Source organism: Anastrepha ludens, chromosome 4, assembly GCF_028408465.1.
Source record: "Anastrepha ludens isolate Willacy chromosome 4, idAnaLude1.1, whole genome shotgun sequence".
Lineage (NCBI taxonomy): Eukaryota > Metazoa > Arthropoda > Insecta > Diptera > Tephritidae > Anastrepha > Anastrepha ludens.
Window position 1 is genome coordinate 55,793,906 of NC_071500.1, and position 21,485 is coordinate 55,815,390.

Consider the following 21,485-nt stretch of genomic DNA (forward strand, 5'->3'; position numbering starts at 1 on the left):
GGGTTATGGTCAATGTTTAGCCGTACTTTCACCACTTCGGATACGAAATGGCCTTGCGTCAGGGGCAAAATTTATAGTAAATAGTCACGTAATAACAAATAAATAAAAAGTCCAAAGTAAAAGTGTAATAAACACAAAAAAAGGATTTCAAGTATGTTACCAACTTCTAGAAAAATTTTGATGATATCCATTTCACGCATCCTTCATCCTATATATGTCAGAAGTATTATTTATATATTCTCTTAGCATGTATTTCTCTAACTGTGGTAGTCGTACCTTTCGGACTGGCCTCGCCTTGCAACGTCTTTGTGGATCACTCACCTCCTTGTCTAATTTATACTGCCATTCCGTATTTTTTTCTTCTTTTTTATGTTTTGTAAATTTCCCACATCCGCAACCTGCCACAGCTACGTATTACAACCAAATCTGCTTTCGTAGTGCATTTTCTCAATTCAGCCACTTATTTGTTAGCCATTTCACAGTTTTTTGTTGCTATTTCGTCTCCTACAAAGCAATCACCTTAAATCGCCTCACATTAAGTGGTAAACAAAGTATTTTTGCGATTATTGGTGGCAAATGCAATTTTGTTGTTACGCAAATGGAAGTGTCATAAATATTTCACTGCCGTACACTGCAATTGTTTGTTGGTTTTTTTTTTTTTTGTTTGTATATCATTTACCTTCTTCTACTGTTTTGAGTTTTGCTTTTTTCTTGCTTACAATTTTTATATTGCTTTATCCTTTTTCATTGTGCAATTTCACAGCCAATCTAAGTTTGTAATTTGATGTCGTTTAGAGTTGGAAATGCTTATCCCATTTGATGGGTTTGTGACCACGATTTGCTATTTTCAATTCACGAATTTGTTGGTTTGTTCCGTTTTTACGTAAAAGTTTCATGCTTTTTAACTCGGCTGTCATAGCCTAGTGGGTTTGTGCGTAACTAATATTCGTTTGATTACTGTGGACGTGGAAGATCAAGTGAGAAAGATGTTTTTTCTCTAATAGCACTCTTTCTTTGACTTGCAATGACGAGGTCCCGATAAGCACCTGAATTATTTAGGTTGGAGATGCGGTTCAGGCAACAGCTATTTGCGTGAGTATTTGTGTATGTGTCTGTTAGCTATATTACAAATATGTGAAGTCAAAAGGGAAAAGTTCTATGTTCTGTGGAGTTATAAAAATTATTTGTCAATTTTGCAATTTAGAAGAAGTTCTTTGACAAGAACAGAAAAAAACTGTGAGTAGCGATGGAGGAGTAAAGTCAGATTAATAGGGTAAGAAAAAGTTTGAATAGGTTTTTTCTTTTGTTACAATTTCAGAAGGGTTACAGGAGAAGTAAAATGATATGCACATTAAGGGGGAGCGCCACTGTGGGGGGTCAAGCAATAGTCGATTTTTCGGACTTTTTTTGTAAGTAGGAATGATTATTCGACAATCGGGCGAAAGACAATTCATTATATATGTATTAAACTACGTTGATGTAAATTTTTATTAAAAAATATTGAAAATTGACAAATTTATGTAAATAAACGTAGTTAAAAAAAAGTTACGCCATCTGGTGGCAGCGATAAAAATAAAATAATAATAAATAATTGGCGCGTACACTTCTGTTAGGTGTTTGGCTGAGCTCCTCCTCCGATTTGTGGTGTGCGTCTTGATGTTGTTCCACAAATGGAGGGACCTACAGTTTCAAGCCGACTCCGAACGGCAGTGATATATATTTTTATGAGGAGCTTTTTCATGGCAGAATTACACTCGGAGGCTTGCCATTGCCTGCCGAGGGGCGACCGCTATTAGAAAAATGTTTTTATTACTTTTGCTTTCACCGAGATTCGAACCAACGACCTCTCTGTGAATTCCGAATGGTAATAACGCACCAACCCATTCGGCTACGGCGGCCGCCATGGCAGCGATACAGCAATGAATAATCATCTGAAATCAAAAATCGAGCAATCGTTGCCACCGTATCAAAAAAAGTCGTTTCGAAAAAAACGCGTTTTAAATAAAGCATCGGGGCTACGGGGCCGAACCGACGGGCGCTCACTTAAGTTCACATAGAATCGGGAATAAAGCGAAATTCGGCTTACAATTTTACCACATTTTCTTGAGTATTTATACTAACAATTTATGTAAAAACCAAAAATCGATTTTATTGAATTTTCACAGTGGGGGAACCCCCTTAAACGCAAAAAGGAAGAATTGGTAGATGGAAAATATTCTTAACACAAATTTTTTATTTCATTATTTTATTTTTTTATATTCTTACATTTATTACTCTTCTTTTGGGTTTCTGTATTGCCCAATAAAGATATTTCCAAGAATAATTATTGTAGTTTTCGTTTCTGCTAACTTTCACTTCATTTTTTTTTTTGATTGGTGCGTGAATACTATTAAAAAATATCCAGGACCAGTGACCAATTTTTTTTCTAATAGCGGTGGCTCCTCGGCAAGCAACCTTTCAAGTGTACTACTGCTTTGAAAAAGCTTCTCACAAAACACTATCTACCTGTCGGAGGCCGTCCAAATACAAGGGTATCTTCATTTGTCGAAAAACATCAAGCCGCGTACTACAAATAGGAGGAGGAGCGCCAAATACCCAGTAAAAGGATGTACGCGCCAATCATATATACTTAGTCCTGTCATAAGTTCTGTTAGGAGCTAAGTCCGTTATAGATATGAAATTATAAATTTCTTTTTGATGAAGTCAGTTTTATTTAATCACGTAAATATTAAAAAATAATATTTTTTTAATTTTCATTTCATTTACACAAGCCTTCAAACGATTAGGCTATTCAGCTTTGCAGCACGCATGGTTTCCATGGAGATTTTCATCGCTGCTTGAGACTCGTTCTCCAATTCTGACCACAAACTGTAGTTCAATGCATCTGATCTGGACTTCCACACAGCCAATCTTCTGCGGCTTTGAACCCATGATTATTGGTTTTTAATCATCATAAACGGAGATTTGCTGGAAGAAAGTACTGTTCAACTGCTTTACCACGCCTGCTAAGGCATCCTCCTGGTACACTTTTGCCCCATTCTTAACCCCTTTTTCGCAGAAATGAAGAGATGTAACGCCATCGAAGAAGCTGCTTGCATCGGTCGAATCTAATTTTCTTGAAGCGTGTTGTCAAAAGATGACCAGTTGAACGAGGGAAGGCTTTCTTGTGGAGATCTTCTCTAATTAGTCTTGACATGAATCTGGTCGAGACTTTAATTTCCTTGAACATGATTTTCTGCTTTCCAAGAGGATTTCTGCGAGTTCTTTTTCGAGCAAATATTCTCGAAATATTAAATTTTTTCAGCAATTCGTAAATCTCATTTGCACTTTTACTACACTTATGTGTGTAATGCAATCACTGCAATTGTCACATAATTTATGAAAAGACTAAGTATGTGATACGAAGGTTGAATTTTATATTTCTGGTCTTGGGCACTTCCAGTGGTGCCAAGTGTTATCTGACATTCCCATTGAAGAATTTGACATATTTTACCACAAACGCCATCAGAATGTCTTGATGTGTGAGCCAAATTAGTGTAGCTTACAGTGGCTTTAAAAATGCATATCGAAAAAAATAGAACTTAACTGTGAATATTTTCGATTATTTTTCACAAATTTAGCCGTGGTCGATGCATGGACAAAATAAAATTGTTATACAATGAGCAAACACCTACCTTTGGCATCGTAAAAAAACTTATACAATGAATTTTCGTAGTTGGTGTCCGCTCACCAGCAAATTCAGGGAATGTCATCCAAAATCAGATGTTGTGGCAGAAAAATCGAAAATTTATTGAGCATCTTGAAGAATATTTTTTACATATTTTGTAAATATATATATAATACATTATATGTATATTATATTTATTTATAATTATTATATTATTACAATAAAAATTGAGTATTTAGTTAAGTATCTTGCACCTTTTTTCAATCAGCAAAAGTCACAAAGCGAAAATTATTCTTTGAACAGGAACCTGTGTAACTGGCACTGGGTGGGCACTATAAGCCAATTTGCTCAAAAATAGTAAAGTTTTGTATATCTTTTTTCCCAAAATTGCAGTAGATCGGCTTCTACGTTCAGTCTCACAGGTTTGATACTAAAGATACTGAAAAAATCTAAAGAAAGAAAATAACTCTTATTAGGTAACGTAAAAACAAAAATAAAAGTTATAAACAAATTATTTAATATATTTAACGACCATTCTTATAAAAGAAAAAAAACTTATTTCTTATTAAAAAAAAGAGGTTGTCTGTAAAGTCGGTTTACTGACGATAGTTTAACGTGACAACGTCATAAGAAAATATTGATGGAATGGTTGCAATTTTCAAAACAAAATTTTAATTTTATTTGTTTGATAGATATTTTGTATGGATATAGAGGAGGAGGTAAATGGAATTGCAAAGGAATAGGTCAAGTTACATTTACACAAACGTGAAAAATGACAAAACATTTATCAAATTCATGAAAGATATCTTCAATTTCGATTGTGCATCAGACGTTAATAAGTCAACAACACTTAGAGGCATCATCATCGATTTGACTTTCTCAAGACACATTACACTTGAAACACTCCCTTTCATTTCCTATTTTTCCTATCATCGTTTATTCTCAACAGAGAATTGGTTCATTACCATGCACACAGGAAGAAGGCATATGCAAATACAAGTATGTGAATTTATATACAAATGCGCATATACATACATATACATACATATATATGCTCACTCAAGTAGGACAGAGCCAGATGTCACACGTTCAGTTCAAGCACATTAGCTTACATTTGCTTGCGTACGGAATAGATTCGTATATTTGATATGTCCATATGATTTGTATGCATCTTTACATATAGATTTATTCTTTTTGAAAATTGCGCGAAATTGTATATGTATATGCATGTTTATATATATTACATATATTAGTATACCACATATCTTATAAGGTATATGGTAAATATTACCATACATTTTTTCCTTCATATATAATAAAAAAATTAATAATAATAACATTAAAACAACAGGTATTATTAACAAACTTGGTTTTATTTTAAATTCTTCAAGTAAATCAAATTAATAATAATCAATAAGAAGGCATATGCAAATACAAATACGTGAATTTATATATGTACATTTGCGCATATACATACATATATACGCTCACTTAAATAGGAGAGAGCAAGATGTCGAACGTTGCCTTTCGTTTGCTTTGTTTGCTTTGTCGTTCGTTCCGCGCTTTCGCTTGCAGTTCATTCAAGGTAACACTAATGAGCAAGGTAACGGCAATGAGCAAGGTAACACTAATGAGCAAGGTAACGACACATTTTTTCGTGCGTGCAGCCTGTTAAATCGAATTATAAGACGTTATCACGTCGAAATAATATTATATATTAAAACCTCACTATAATAATTTAATTGCCATTATACTTAGTACAGATATAAGGAAAACCAGTTAATGAAAAGGTTCCACCATATTGGTGAAAAAATTACCATTTCCACCAAAAAGAAACGAAAACTTGCCCTCCAATTTATGAAAACCAGAATTATATTTTTTCTCACAGAGGTATGAGAAACCGGATTTTCCAATTCTATCTAAAATAGGAAGCAAGAAGTACCTCGTTTTATTGAATATACCCTGGCTAAAGAAATCTGGGTTCTTCCGGCATTCAAAGCCGCAGATATGCCTTCGGGTGAAAGTTAGATATTCAAAGCCTTATATATGTATATGCGCCTTTCCACTCTAACTGAGCCCAACCTAACTTTTCTCCCTTTTGTTCGAATGCTTTACTGCATTTCTTACATCCAATATCGAACATTTTCTATTTTAGGCTCGAAAAAGAGTGTCCTCACTAATGTTTTACTTGACTACCTTTCGTTTGTAATTTGTCGAGCGATTTTTTGTTTCCCTTCAGCTTACCCATATTGAAACAAAATCGTTAAAAAGGTGTATACTATTAGAAATACTCACCATAAGGCGAGTCTCTATTTCTTCTTCTGGATTACGCGAATTGATCAAAAACAAAGCAGCGTTTGAAAAACTGCCATCATAGCAGCAACAGCTCTAAAAAACATGCTAGCTTCGAACTAGCATGTTTCATAAATAGCTTCGAACTTTGCAAACCTTTAAAAACTGTAAGATTTACTACCCACTCAACATAAACATGTGATCAACTTGAAATACAAAATCATGATGAAAAATCGAGACAAAAGCTACGAAAGCAGCTCTGGTAGCCCTTACGACAGCAAATACGAAAGCAGTATATCAGCAATTACGACAGCAAAGCTCTGGCCTTTTCCAAATCATTATCGCTATTTTATCGTGCTATAACAATCTTCCCATCGAAGCAAAAGCCCAACCTCCGGATTCTTCACTTTGCTATGCTTTCGAGATGACAATTTCTTTTGGCAGAAGTTATTGAATTTTGTATCAGATAGGGCAGATCGAATGATTTCTAACGATCGAATTTGCCAACGAATTTATATTGACACAAAGGCGGTTCCTTTAGCAGCATTCTGCAAAAACTTATAGGAAAATTTGTAGGCCAATACAAAAACAACAAAAATAACGCTTGTGAAAGTGTTCCCAAGGTCATGGTATACATAGAACATAATTGGCTCTGTTTGGCACTTTCGTTCTTTTTCAAAATACTCTGTTCAGAATTGACCTGCCTACATATATTTTATGGTACAAGGGTCATATGATTCGTTTTTTCTGAAAATATAGACTTGCTCAATAAGCGTGAGTCGACGTTGAAACGATTGAATGATAATGTAACCGCTGGTATACCGCAGACTGGAAGACTCCAACACCATGATCCTGCAGAAATTATTAGTGCATCCTTCGCAGTGTTTGATTTTCTCAGAAGAAGTATTTGTCTTTGGAACTCCTACACATAACAAACCATCCAAGTGACTCATTATCACCTATTTTCATAAGAAGGTATATAACTTGTCTCCACTAAGTTTTTCATTCTTCGGTCGACCAGTAGACCTAAAAAAGGCCCTGCAAATATGATAATATGCTTCAGTTGCTGTGAGTAGTTACTCAAGCTTACTCAAGAGTACTAGTAGAGCCAAATTAATCACCCTATCGGGAGATTTATAGTTTTTGCAACTGGCGTTGTACGTCAATCATATTTGTCACTTGGGGACTAGATAACTCCAGTATGCAACCGGACAAGGAATGATACTCTTAAAACTCCAGATAAATATTTCCATCGCTCAAAATTTTTTATTTTTTTATTTAGTAATATAGTAGTAAAAGCGGACGCCGTAGACGAATGAATTGATGCGTGACTACCATTCGGAATTCATAGAGAACGTAGGCTCGAATTTCGGTGAAAGACCAAAAGTAAGAAAAACATTTTTCTAATAGCGGTCGCTTCTCGGCAATCAATGCCGAGCTCGACCAAACACCCGAAAGGGGGCGCCAATTATAAAAGAAAAAATTGTGATTAATTTTTTGCCAGCATGGATCTCCATCTTGCATGCCCTATCAGTCTAGATATAAAGTTGATATTTTTTTTTTTTTTTTGGCGGTGAGGTTGGGTTAAAAATGCCTTCGCACCATATAGTAACCGTGACTACTACGTGTGTGGTGATTCCACTAAAAATATCCCTCCTCTTCTCTTGGATTTTTTACTCCACCCCGGGACTGCTTCCGCATTACTTCGAGGTAGAGGGCCAAGACGGTGTCCTTCCATTTTTCTTCGTCTATCATCATTTTCTCGATAATTTCTTCAGGTGTAAATACACTAATAGCTCGTTGCAGACCTGTTTCTCTACATTCTCCCTCTCGCATTTTAAGAAGGTGTGCTCCGCATCATCATACTCAGTATCTCCATATATGCAGTTTGGTTGGCTGACTTTTGCCATTCGCCACAAATACTTGCGAAAGGACCCATGACCGGACAAAAACTGTGTGAGGTAATAGTTAACCTCACCGTGCTTTCTTTCTACCCACTTTTTTAGATTGGGTATTAGTCTCGCTGTCCATCTACCATGCCGTTCAGAGTTCCATCTTGCCTGCCAAAGTGTGAGCGTTTAAACTCTAATATCGGATGTGAAGTTGATATTGAAATTGTAGCGAATGTCGATCACCAACTTAATTTTTGTTCAAAACTCGTTTTAATAAAAATAGAGATCAAACTTTACCTACCCCCTGTTTAATCTACATCGTCGATTTTCTCAATTCTTCGAAAGTATTTATAACGCTTTGATTTGCAAGTTTGCAGCTTAAGTCTTTCGTTGTTAAGTATTTAATGCTGAAGGTAATTTATGCAAAACTACGGAATTTATTTCTCAAAATATTCTTCTTATCATTACTTGCAATAATTTATAATTTTTGTTATCTCTACTTCTTGTTGCAGAATAAAATCAGCTAATAACGGCAATGGTAAGTCTAAACATACGAATTATTTCTATATGAATTATTGAAATTACTCCATTAAAAATGTATGGATTATGAAAAAAATTAAATCAAAAAATGCAATTACCATAAATTATGACAGGGTGTAAAAATATACCATTTACTTGTATATTAAAGCGCTTTTCGCAGCACGACGATTCTTATGCTGGCCGCTTGCCACCCAACGTTTTTAAACTGGTGCGTAATTTGTGTCGCATAAAGAATAAGTAATGAGTGAGCCGCAGCAATAACATGAAGTTGCTGCATTAAAAAAGAACTGTTTGTGTATAACACGTAAAAATCTGTGACTAACCGTTAAAATTCCAACGCCGGTTTAGTGAAAAATGTGCGGTAAAAATAGATTTTTCAATAGTAATTTGTAATTCTTTTACGAATTTCCTTAGTAATTTTAAGACTTACAGTGACTCACAAATTTAATCGAAGTCACAAACTGCACATGCTTCAGAGGGGGGGCTTTTATATTTTACGCCCAGTAATGAAGGTTCAGTAAAATAATAATGAAAATGGTTTTATTGTTTTTCAAAGTATTCTTCTGTTACCACTTAGAAGTGGATACTCCGAAACTAGCTGTTTAGCCGTTTAATGGCTTGAATAGCTTCTTCAGGCATTGAAAAACGTGGCCCTCGCATTTCATCTTTGTTTAAATAAATTGGTGCCATTCAATTCGATCTTTAGAGTAATCAAAAACTTTCTTGTATGAGCCAATACGAAGGTTCATCTTCGGCGGCTGGTTCTTCCTAATTCTTCAAAAAGCTCTATTAAATAAATGGTTGTATACCACCTAGTTTTGTTTAGTTTCGCTAGTGGTACAGTTCCGACAAGATCAGATTTTATAAAAAAACAGGCTAAAATTTGCTTTGAGATGCTTCTTTCGTGAACAATTTTTGTTGCATTAAGCTCGTCTTGGAGAACCCATACTGTTGATTGCAGTTTTGCTTCCAGCTCATATGCATGATTTCCAGTTTCGTCATCTGATACGATACCATAAATGCGCTTTGAACCACCGCAACAGACTTTATTCGACATTTCTTTACATCAACCGACACGAGTATTTTTTTGGGCGATCTCGGGCAATTGTATGGTAACCAAAGCGATTAAATATACTTGAGAACTAAATTTTCATGCAATATTAAAAGTATCTATCTATGTATCTTTGTCGCGATATGTCACATAACAATCTTGCGTTATCAATTGATGCACAGTATCGACTATTTCTGGCGTTTTGGGACAGTCTTCACGAAAACCATGCTGCAAGGATCGACGACCGCGTTGGAACTCATTCTTCCAGTGTTCTAAAGTAGCTAGGCGCTTCGCTTCAACGCCAAAAGTCAAAGTAAGCTGATCAATACACTACTGTCTCGTAATCTATGTCGAAAATCGTAAGAAATCATCGCACAGCGGCCGCCGTAGCCAAATGGGTTGGTGCGTGACTACCATTCGGAATTCAAAGAGAGGAAGTAGGTTCGAATCTCGGTGAAACACCAAAATGAAGAAAAGCATTTTTCTAATAGCGGTTGCCCTTCGGCAGGCAATGGCAAACCTCCGAGTGTATTTCTGCCATGAAAAAGCTCCTCATAAAATGATCTGCCATTCGGAGTCGGCTTGAAACTGTAGGTCCCTCCATTTGTGGAACAACATCAACCTCGGCCAAACACCCAAAAAGCGTGTACGTGCCAATTATATATACATATATATATAATTTTATCTTTTTTCAACTCCCTAAACAAATAACACATACAGCTCGTAAGTGAAAACGTTGTATGTAATTTTATGCTAGAAAATACTAAAATTTTCCATAAAAATATCGAATTACAGCTCATCACACGTAGAACTGCGGCCCTGTTAAAAGACAACCCTGTTAAGGGGTTAGGGATAGTCAGAGGCCCGAAAAAATGATGATTTTCACGAATTTTTTTTTGCTAATATACTTAATTAATTTATTTAACAAAAATAAAAACATAGCATAAAAACATCATGTTTTAACTTGACTTCACCAAAATTTCAAAAAAAAAAATTAATAATTGCAAAAGTTATCGCTGTTTGTGTGAAGCCCGTTTCTCCAGAAGTCCCTTGCGGTGAACATCACAAGTCCTTGCAGATTCATCTAAAACCAATCGGATGAGAAAAATTATTTTTATTGATAGATAATCTCGAGCCGGATCGAAGCTTTTTTTTTCAAAATGAACAAAATGGCGGTCTCAGGAAATATTTTTCAGATTTTCGGGAAAAAACCAACAGTTAATTGTTAAAAAAAAATCGAAATTTTTGAAAAAAAAAAATCCTTCGATCAGGCACAAGTTTTTTATGTTTTTCAAAAGCTGTATAAATTTTATTGAAATCTACGTAGCGGTTTTTAAGTTACAGTGTTCACCAGTTTGAAAAACATAGTTTTGAGAAAAACGCATTTAAAGTTTTGCTATCGGCTCCGGAGCGGCCGAGCGCCCTTTGTTAATTGTTGAATAACTTGAAAAGTATTTGTCGGATTCACTTCAAATTTTTACACAATATTTTTAAAACATTATACTTTAAGAAAATGCAAAAAAAGAAAAATCGATTTTTTGAAAATTCTGACTACCCCTAACCCCTTAAAAGACAACGCATAAATAAAAAACAAAAACGTTGATATTTTGTTGCACTTTTTCGTTCAGAATGTAATAATTAACAATCCTCTAATATATTAATTTAACCCTCCGTTGGACAACTTTTTTAAAACCATCGGTTGGGCACCCGGGTTTGGCTTTTTTCTTCCTGTTCGAGGATCCTTTTTAAAGGTTTATATCCATAAATTGATGGAAATAAAATTTTATATAGCTACCTGGAAGCTCAAATCGTTAGCTATAATAGAAATGTATTAAATTAACGTACAAAGTCGAAAAGGTCTATCTAGATCGGAGGGTTAACGAGGTTCTGGCATGCATTCTCTCGAAAAACTTCTGGAATTGCTAATAAAACACAAAACAAGTACATTTCACCACCTTCAAAGTAGGTCCTATCGAATTAATATACTTATGCCAACGAATATTACTATAAATAATTTTCGCTTACCCCCATTGCTAATCGATCTTGTTGTTGTTGTTGAAATAGTTGAGTATTTCTACTGAAATAATCCTAATTAGCGACCAGCACCGTTTTAATACTACTGTTCTCGTGTGATGATGTCTTTTTTTTACTTACGTACTTACGCTCACTTACTTCCTCTGAATTTCTCGAGTGCAGTATTTAGGAGGCAATATGCGTTATTGTTTTTCTCAAAGCTATACATACAGATTTGTGTATTTAAATATTTACCTTCTTCAAATTTCTTTTGTTTGCTGATGATTTCAAAATCCTCTGCTCTATTACAAATCCGATCAGATCTTTGGTATTCCATCCTGGTAATAGTGAAAACTATTTACAACTAAATATAAGTAATAGTTTTTAGTTGACTTTTTCTAAATCCAAGATTCTAATTGCTATCACTTATTTCATTGATAGTTCTCGATTTACTACTCTTAACAAGATTTCCGATCTAGGTATAGTTTTCCACTCAAGCAAACGGCTTTCATCACCATTTAGCTTGCAACTTGGCAAAGCTATACTCAATGCTGGCTATCATTCACCGATTATTTGAATTGTGCTGATCTGATCCTTTCACAGCAACGAGCACAAGTTGCTCTTATTGAACTATAAATCACGACAAAATCTTGAGTCAAAATTATGAAATACAAGTTTTGCAGATTGAAGTGAAAAGAAGAGTATGACTTTGTCGTTACGTAATTTTTGATGAGGAGTGTGAAAGAACTAAAAAGAGGATGTTAGATAGTGAAGATTCACAAACGAAAATGTAAAGTTGGATTATGTTGCTGTAAATAAGGAAGACACTTATCAGAAAAGCCAGCTCAACACTTCAACACTTTGCAAATCTACTGAGAGCCAAGATTCTCTTATACGTGATATATGTAGAACTATGCTTTCTCTGGGCTTTATCTTCGATATTGTACGAGTAAGTTGCGCGATTGGCACACCATTCTTCCTCAATCGCATTATTTTTCATATCCTTAAAAGAAATCATGTTTTTCTTGAAAGAACTCTTTACTCTACACATTTATTCCTCTTACTCCTATATTTAGAGCTTTGATAGCATTCCGTCTTCTCTCAAATCCCTTAGTCAAAATTTTTTCGTCTCAGCTTCATTTTAAATTATTTTTAAATAAATCGGTTTCATAATAGTAGCTGTAGTATGTAAGAAGCTTTGGGAGCAATTCCGAAATTAAACCATCAGATGATGGAAAAAGTTTTTTCTAATAGCGCCCGCTTCTCGGCAGCCAATTTTAAACCCTCGAATGTATTTCTGCTATGAAAAAGCTCCTCATAAAAAACCATCTGCCATTCTGAGGCGGTATAAAATTGTAAGTCCCTCCATTCCATCAACGTAGAGACGCACATCACAAATTGGAGAAGGAACTCAGTGAAGCAGGAATGATTTTTTTTATTATAATCTGATAGGTAATTTCATGCCATTTATAAGTATATTTTGAATATGATATCCGGCATAAGTTCACCGCGGCTACAAGTTACAGGATCCATTCGATCCGTTCAATTTTTTACTACTTTTCCAAACAAATGAATAATAAATCTAAATGAGCCCAATCAGCAAAAGCGCGACGCAAAAGATAGTAATTTCGCTTTTATTCGTACACGAGTTGTATTTTATAGGCCCATAAGCTACGATCCTTACGTAAAATTGTCTACGTAGTCAAAAGAGAACAAGTTGAGAACGACAACGAATGAACATTTCGACGTCTTGTTCAACACTTCGCTCTACGAACTTTTCGAACAAATTAAATTTTTTCAAAGTAAATTTCCACAATTTGAAAGGGTTGTTCTGGCGTTAAACGATTCATGATGACTTCTCAAACTTTGCTGAACAGAAATGTTAACACAGTTTGTCATTCTCAGCTGTCAAGTCATAATCTGACATCAAATTTCCTTCCAAATGAAACTGTGAGTATCAGGTCGTCTTTAGGTGCCAAAAACAATAAATACTGCTAGATAGCAACTTAAAGATTTCTCTGTGTACCGAAGTTCCGTCTTCGTGCCAGAAACCACATTTATGGAGTCTTCACATTGCTTTTATTGCTTCCGGTTGTAGCTTGAGATCCAAGGGGAGCAAATCAAGCATAGCATTTAGGGCATCACCAGAGGTTGTACTTATGGCACCCGTAATGCATAGACATACACTTCTTTGCAGCCTGTATAGTTCTCGGATTATGGACTTAACCAACGTAAGTGATGATTGGTTTGGTAAGTGCTGTGTATATCCATATGACCACAGCAGGGCATTGCTGAAAAATCCTTAATGCGCGATTCATCTTCAGTGAAACGGGTGTCTCCCAAGTCAGCTTCTTATCCAAGATTACTCCCTAGATATTTAACTTCGTCGGAAAGACCAAGTGTCACACCTTTCAGTATTGGAAGACTGAGTCCATCCAATTTCCGTTTTCTCGTAAACAAGACTAGATAGTTTTGTTCGGATGAATGCAAAGACCTTGTCTTATGCACCCACCAGTCATCATTGTTTTTTTGATTCTAGAATCCTCTGCACTTTCGTGCCTTAGGGATTTATCCGATGTTAGCGCACAGACATTGTCCGCATATGCTTGGACATGAAAACCGAGGTCAGGCATCTCCGCTAGTAGAGAGTGTACGTCCAAGCACCACAGCAGCGGAGAAAGAACACCCCCTTTTGGACATCCTTGCTTGGCCCTGACGGTGATTAGTTCATCACTGTTCTCACCAGCGGTTAACAGCCTCTCAGAGAGCATGGAATATATCCATTTTACAATGGTTTGATTAACTCCGTGTCGTTCGGCAGAAGAACATATTGAGCCGAAAGTGGCATTATCAAAAGCCCTCTCAATGTGCATATAGGTATGTACCATACTACACGTTTAGATTTGTGAACCACTGTATGAAAGGTAAAGCAAATAGCAACTGGAATAGTAACTGTTGTGCAACATTAGCCTGTGGCCTGTATACGCGTCAATATCAGCACTACCTGAACATTAACTTAGTAATCTGCCGCAGGCCCTTGTCTCCGCCTGCCTATCATTCAGTTTATCTGCGAGCCGCTTACAGAGCCGGTTGCGTCAAGCTCAAAATTAAGTTTAAGTGTCAATATTGTCGCTTCAAAACAACATAAAAAAATTGCCAAATCTAAGTGCAACGACGCCTTGCCAAGTTATAACTTAAGGCGAACGTGCAAGCCGACAACAAATTGCCGCCGTGTAGTTCAGGGTGTGTAAGCGCGTTCACTTTACAATTAATTGATGCACTGCGACGATAAACTTTTTTCCAACGCGAATTTGGCAATTTCAATTTCAAATTCAATTTGCATTTTAAAACGTAATATCGTTAATACGCCGGTGAAACGCAAAGCTGCGTGTAGGTGGGTTTGCATGCAACAAAGTTAGTTGAGCACAATAGAAGACAAAAATAAAATAAAAGGGGATAAATGAAAAAAAACAAATTTAACAAATTGTGTTCAGGAAACCGCAAAATACCAAAACTTTTGCGAAAATACCACCGATAAGTTTTGCAAATGTGTGTGTGTCTATCTATATGTACATCACACGTGCATGCACTTAATGGCAATTGCAATTGTTCTTGTTGTTGTTGGTAGCAGCTTTAAAAAGCGTTGGCTGTCTACATCAGTTGCATAGTAACAGTGTTGCACGCATACACACACAGATGCATATGTACACATCTACGAAAAAAAGTATTTTTCAACCAATTTTAGACTCGTTGGCATCTTTTAATGCTGCGTGGCAAATAAAAGCAACAACAAAAATTGCAACTAGTAAAACTCGATAATTTAATGCCACCGCGACGCAACCGAATGCTGCCGTTGCATGACGTTGTGTACGCTTGTTGCATGCAACCATGCATAGCAAAGCATTCCCTCTACTCATAACTTAAATGAGCCAAAAACGCAGCAATAAAACAAAAATAGCAACAACAACAATAATAATATACGCATACAATTACAACTTGCCACAATTCGCATCAAATGTGACATCAACGGCACAGAGGTGGAATAGCAACAATTTTTATTGTGCATCAACAACTGTGATGGACGATGTGGCAGAAGATATTCTTATATGAATTTACATGTAGGTATATATGTATAAGTATAAATGTGTATGAATTTTCAGTTCGGTATGACGGTGTGCGCGGCAATTACAGCTGGAGTCTTGGCAATTTGCTGCTGCTTAAGTGAGCTGTTCTGCGCCTAATTAAATGAAAGTACGTCGAGCCATACGGAAAATATATGTACACATGCGCCCTCGGTAGTCTAGTGTAATTGCACTAGCCTGCCATTCCAGAGGTTGTGGGTTCGAATCCCACGTAAAGCAAACATTCCAAACATTCCTGCTGTACTAATTTCTATTAAAAAAAAAATCATTCCTCAACCCCAACAATCTTATCCTTCCAATTCTTACTCCCGCACAAAAGTCAGCGCATTACTTCCATTGTGGCTGTTACAACAAGAAAAAAACAAAGAAAACAGACACAGTTACACATCATCAGAGGCGCCAGCAATCGCGGGAATAGCGCAGACACACTAAATTTAGCAAAGTCCTTAGCCATCTGTGCGATCCTTCTGCCAGAAAAATGTGACATACAGATGGCGCTCAAAGCAGTAAGAAGGCGTTGCTCCTAAACAAGGACAGGTGGGCATTCCAACTACTTGGGACTGGTAGCGGTCAGCCAATCACATACCCTGTCAGAAAGCAAATAGACTAACGAAACCGACGCAAAACCGAGCCTTGTCGAGGCCCTATGCTCCGAGTGGAATGAACAAGGAAAAAAAATGTACATACATTCTGACAAAAAACTATCGGGAATTGTGCATTTAAAAAGCGTGCGTTACCCATTCGTCTTTTTTTTTTTTTGTTTTTTGCTGGAATGTTGGTATAACGGTATCCTATTGTGTCGCAGAGTTTGTGCGTGATCAGTCAATTAGTAGGTGTACTCTGCGATTTTCACTATGGATAAAATATCAAACAAAGAATTTGTCTTAAATTTTGTGTTTTGAACGGGATTTCGTTGCAGAAAGTCTATGGCGAGTGTACTTTATCAAAAAAACAGGGGTATACGAGTGGTAAAAGACAATTGCAAAGGGCCGAGAAGTCGTGAAAGATTCGCCACGATCTGGTCGGCCATCAAAGTCTTCATCGGATAAAAACGCCTGCAAAGTCGAGGAAATGGTGTTGGAAAACCATCATTTAAGTTTGAGGGAGGTAGCTCGTGACCTAAGCGTGTCTCACGAATCAATTCGCAACATTTCACACCATCAATTGGGCATGAGACGCGTGGTTACTCGACTCGTTCCAAGAGAGTTGAATTTCTTTCAAAAAATACATCGGAAGAAGGTGTCTAAAGACATGTTTGAGCAAGTGAGTTCGGACCCAACGTTTATCCAGCGCATCATAACAGGTGATGAGATGATGAGACGTGGGTATATGAGTTTGGCATGCAAACCAGTCAACAGGCGACTGAATAGCGCTATCCACATGAGCCGAGACCCGAAAAACCCTGTCAAAGTCGGTCAAAAGTGAAAGTTATGCTACTCGTTTTCTTTGATTATCAAGACGTTGTGCACTCGGAATTCATTCCAAATAATTCTACGGTAAATAAAAAAGATTATTGGGAAGTTATGTGACGTTTGGGAGAAAATGTACGTAAGAAACGACCCAATTTGTGGAAAGAAAGCTCATGGATCTTACACCATGATAACGCTCCATCTCACAAGGCTCATATTGTGAACACTTTTTTGAGTAAAAACTCTACAAATATCATCGAAAAAGCACCATAATCACCGGATTTAGCCCCCTGTGACTTTTTTCTTTTCCCGAAACTTAAACTGCCACTCTGCGGATGCCACTAAGGAGATTTCGCTGAAGAAGCTGAAGAATTTTTTCAAATTTTTTACAAAATTCAATTTACAGAGGCACGCCTTTTATGAAAGAAGATCATCATGGGTATTTTAAATAAAAGACTTGTTAATTCTTTTGACTTTGTATATCAAAATTTCCAACCTTTTATTATAAACTTTATTCAAAAATTTTCTGGGTATGCTGTTTTATAGCCCACTCAATATTAGCATAACAAAGGGAAAGCTCCCAGTAGCTCAAAATTCTCGTTGATTTTTGACGATTTTTTCGTTGAGGTGTTGAGCTTTGTGTATTTATATAAAAGAAAATTCTCAGTATGGTATGTAAAAGAAATTTTAAAAAATCAACGCTATTTTTGAGCGACTTCAAACAACATAGTTTACTAAAATTTAATAAAAGTTAATGGGCTATAAAATAGCTTATCTTGAAGTTTTCTAAAGATTCACTTAAAAAGTGGAAAATTTTGATGGACATTTTTTGAAATTTTTTTTGTATTTTGCACAAAGTTTGGAGCTTTGAATTGTATGGTTTTTGTTGTGGAATACTCTATATTTTTATAAAACTCCATAAAAAATGTAGATAGAAGAAATATTTAAAATTTGGTAATGCGTCACGCTACTCGTATGACTTCTTGGGTGATCGATGCATCCTTGGTACTTATTTTTCCTTTTTTTTTGTTAAATCTTCGTAAGCATTTGAAGCCTTCAGCCCGTCAATGTTGGATTTTTATATTAGTCGAACTAAACCTCGTTCTATGTAAGTACCGGTCCCCTCCCGGTACTACCGTTAAGTAAATCGTTGGGCGGGGATTTGAGCATTAGGCTCTACGCCAGTTTTGTTCACATGCCGTGCATCAAAGAGTGCATGTAATTTAATCTTTTGACCGATTTGTTTATTTTCAGAAATCTCCTCAGTTGGGTCTGCCACCCCATTGCAACAAATGTACTAGTCTCCTGCCTAGTAGCGTCTGTTTAGCTGCCACTGAGCTCGTAGACGAATACTTCACTCACTTCTGTGTGCTTAAATTCTTGTAGTACATTGCTGACTACTGACGAAATCTTATCTTATGCATACTTTGAAGTCATCATGAGATCGACTAATTTTTTTGGTCCCATCAAATCTTCTAATAGTGCGGCTAAATAGCGTCTGCTCGCCGCATAATCCTTGGGGCTTTGTATCATACAAACCATTAATCCAGATATTTGAATTATTTTTTACTCGCAATATTTAGCTAGTGTTTTGAACTTACTGCATTACAACTTAAGAAAATGATTGTAAGGAATTCAGTACTTAAAATAAAAATAAGTAATTCCATTATACCTGTACCTTCGCAAAAAACACTCTTTGCTATTGGTAAAAAACTGAGGCAGTCGCTTTTCCCAAGCGAATTTTTCATCCTCAAATTCATTCGCCATTAGCAGGGACAAGTAATCACTTGATATCCCAGAGCTTCACCATTGATATTTGAGTTTAACTACAAATTTTGACCATAAATCGTATGAAACTTCTGCTTAAGGATTTACTTATACAATCATTGTTAGTAATTAGGTCTTAAGCATTGCTTTGAGGCGATGGAAGGTTTCAATCTTAAAAGTACCGGATTTTTAATTAGACAATGAGAAAAGTATCTAGAGATGCACATAGGTACATATATCCACAAGGAGGCGTTTCTGATTCATTTGAGAAATCTGTGAATTTTTTACGTCCGTTCAATCCGGTAAAGGATATCCCACATGTGAGTGACTTTTGTTCCGGCAACATTCGAAAGACTAAAAATAAATTTTATTTTTATTACCGTCCTCATTATTTTCTACCATTTCTACGATAGTCTCACTTCTCCATTTAAAACGCCAGCTAAGATATGTAAACTCGCAATTGAGCAACCCGCATTTGATGGGATGCTTTTCACATACCAAGCAAAGATAAAAACAACAAAGAGTTGTTTGCCGCGTCAGGCTATCAACAGCAGCAATTGTTGTCGACATTGTCGCAGTGAAATTATTTTCGCTTTTGAAGAAACTTCTTACTCGATTAAGAGAACTGCTATTGTTGTTGCATTTGAATTTGCTGTTGCTTCTGACTGCTGCAGCAACAATTTAATTAAATGGCCCATGGTGGGTTGTTGGTTGCAAATAATTCATGCACTTGGCTCGAGCGCACACTATGGACCAGGTTTGGTTTTGCCTCATATGCATAAGAAAGAATAAGCGCATGGAGAACTTAACGAAAATTTCACGATTCAGTTGCATTGCACTTGGCTATCTGCCACATACACTTATGTCTGCTTGCTAAATCAACGCTCATTCAATGATCTCTCAGCAGCCGCCTTGAATTGTGCTGAAGTGTTTTTTGGTTTTTCTATTTGTACTTACAATATTATTACTTTTATATGTGTTCTTATGTTGTTGTTCTTCTCGTGGTACTGGCGCTCCCCTACTTTTGTTCGCGACCATTATCAAATGACGAGACGAAAATGCAATATTTTATTGCCACATTTTTTCTGCAGCCCCTTTCACCTTCTCCAACAGGTTCTATGTGCATATCTCGCTGAAGAATTGTTATTTTAACGCCCTTCGGCAATTTTTAATTTTAAATACATATGCGCACATTATACATACCTATACATTGTTGGCGCATAACACGCGCCCCATTCTTACAAGTAGTAGGTAGTACATAGGTATGTATGTAGGAACATTGAAGTGTGTGTTTGTTCTTTTAGATTGGGGACGTACTTACCGTAATGACAATTCCATTTCATTTATTCAGTCACATATATCCATCTGTGTATGGATTCTCTTTCGACAGTTGTGGCATGTCACGCTTGTGTGCAGGTGCATATACTTGCGTATGTAAGTACATCCATTTAAGTATGTGTCACCGTAAATCTTTACCATAAAGAATAATCGTCCGCATACTGTCGTGGCAGGTCGTGTTCACGCGTAATTTAAATTTGTTAAAATAGATTTAACTCAATAAAGCGATAATAAAGTATTTCGAGAATAGATATTTCACTCAACTTATTTTATTTACAATTCTTCACATACCAAATTAAGGGCATATAAGAGAGGGACGCAGCTATTAAAGCAGTACACCTGCGCCAAACTTTGCTAATCGCTAGATGTTTAGCGTAAACGTTCTCTTGAAGGGTTTTTGTTTTTTTTGTTTCATTGGAAAAATGTGGAGTTTACGAGGAACAATAAAACTTGTAATTTGTTGTAAGATGTAAGTAGTTAAACTCGTATTGGCGATGAATGCCTTGACAGCACTGACTCCAGTGTTAATGAGAAAAATAGCCGAGAAGAGCTTTAAGTGAATATAATTCAATCTCGGGTTCTATCCAACTAGATTTTTTTCTCCGTAAAGTGTATTTGGATAACAATATAGCATGACCTACACACCTTTTAACTTTTAATGTACAGTCAGTGTCGGAAAAAAGGAACCGCGATGATTCATGAAGTATAAAAGATATATATTTAATTTTTTTTTTACATGAAAAAGTATATACAAAACGTTTTCGAGTATAGCCTGACATCTTCTCGGCATACTTTGAAGCTTTTCTGCGTAGCTCATCGACAAAGAGGACCAGATTTTGCAAACTTGATGCACGAGTTGCTTTAAATCGTGGACTATCTTTTCGACAAGATGCATTTTCATAATTCCCCACACATTTACAATGACGTTGGTGTCTGGGGACTGAGAAGGCCAGTACTTTACTGTGACGCCAATTTCTTGTTTTGTTGTTTCTCAATGTGTTTTTCTGAGAGTAGTGGTTTTAACGATGTGGGACGGTACGTTATGTTCGCCTACTTCAGTCGACCTTCGATGGTGTTGAGACTCACATCTATTCCCTTTTTAACAAGAATTGTGCGGGCTTGGCGGAGTCGCAAAGAAGAGTCCCGCTTAAAAAGTTGGACGATCACTTTATCCTTCTTTTTTGTCGTCTCTCGCTTCAAGCCGCGCTCGGAAAAGTCATCAAAACTTATGTACACTTAATACCGCTGATTCTGCTACACAACAAACTTTTTGATTTTTTAATCACTTTTGCAGCCGCGGCGTAAGATCATTTTGGTCCTTTCAAATGTGTGCATAAAAATACCGCCTCGAAACGCTTCGAGTACTTCTCACTC

The 21,485-nt window shown here is 36.4% G+C and overlaps 1 protein-coding gene across 1 annotated transcript in view; it reads left to right on the top strand.

The window, feature by feature from the left end:
* Positions 1-21,485, top strand: part of LOC128861836 (uncharacterized) — a 116,145-nt gene that overhangs the window by 73,968 nt on the left and 20,692 nt on the right. Inside the window, exon 3 of the mRNA XM_054100210.1 lies at positions 8,364-8,389. Coding sequence (XP_053956185.1) covers positions 8,364-8,389 — 26 coding nt within the window. The remainder of the gene's footprint in view (positions 1-8,363; positions 8,390-21,485) is intronic.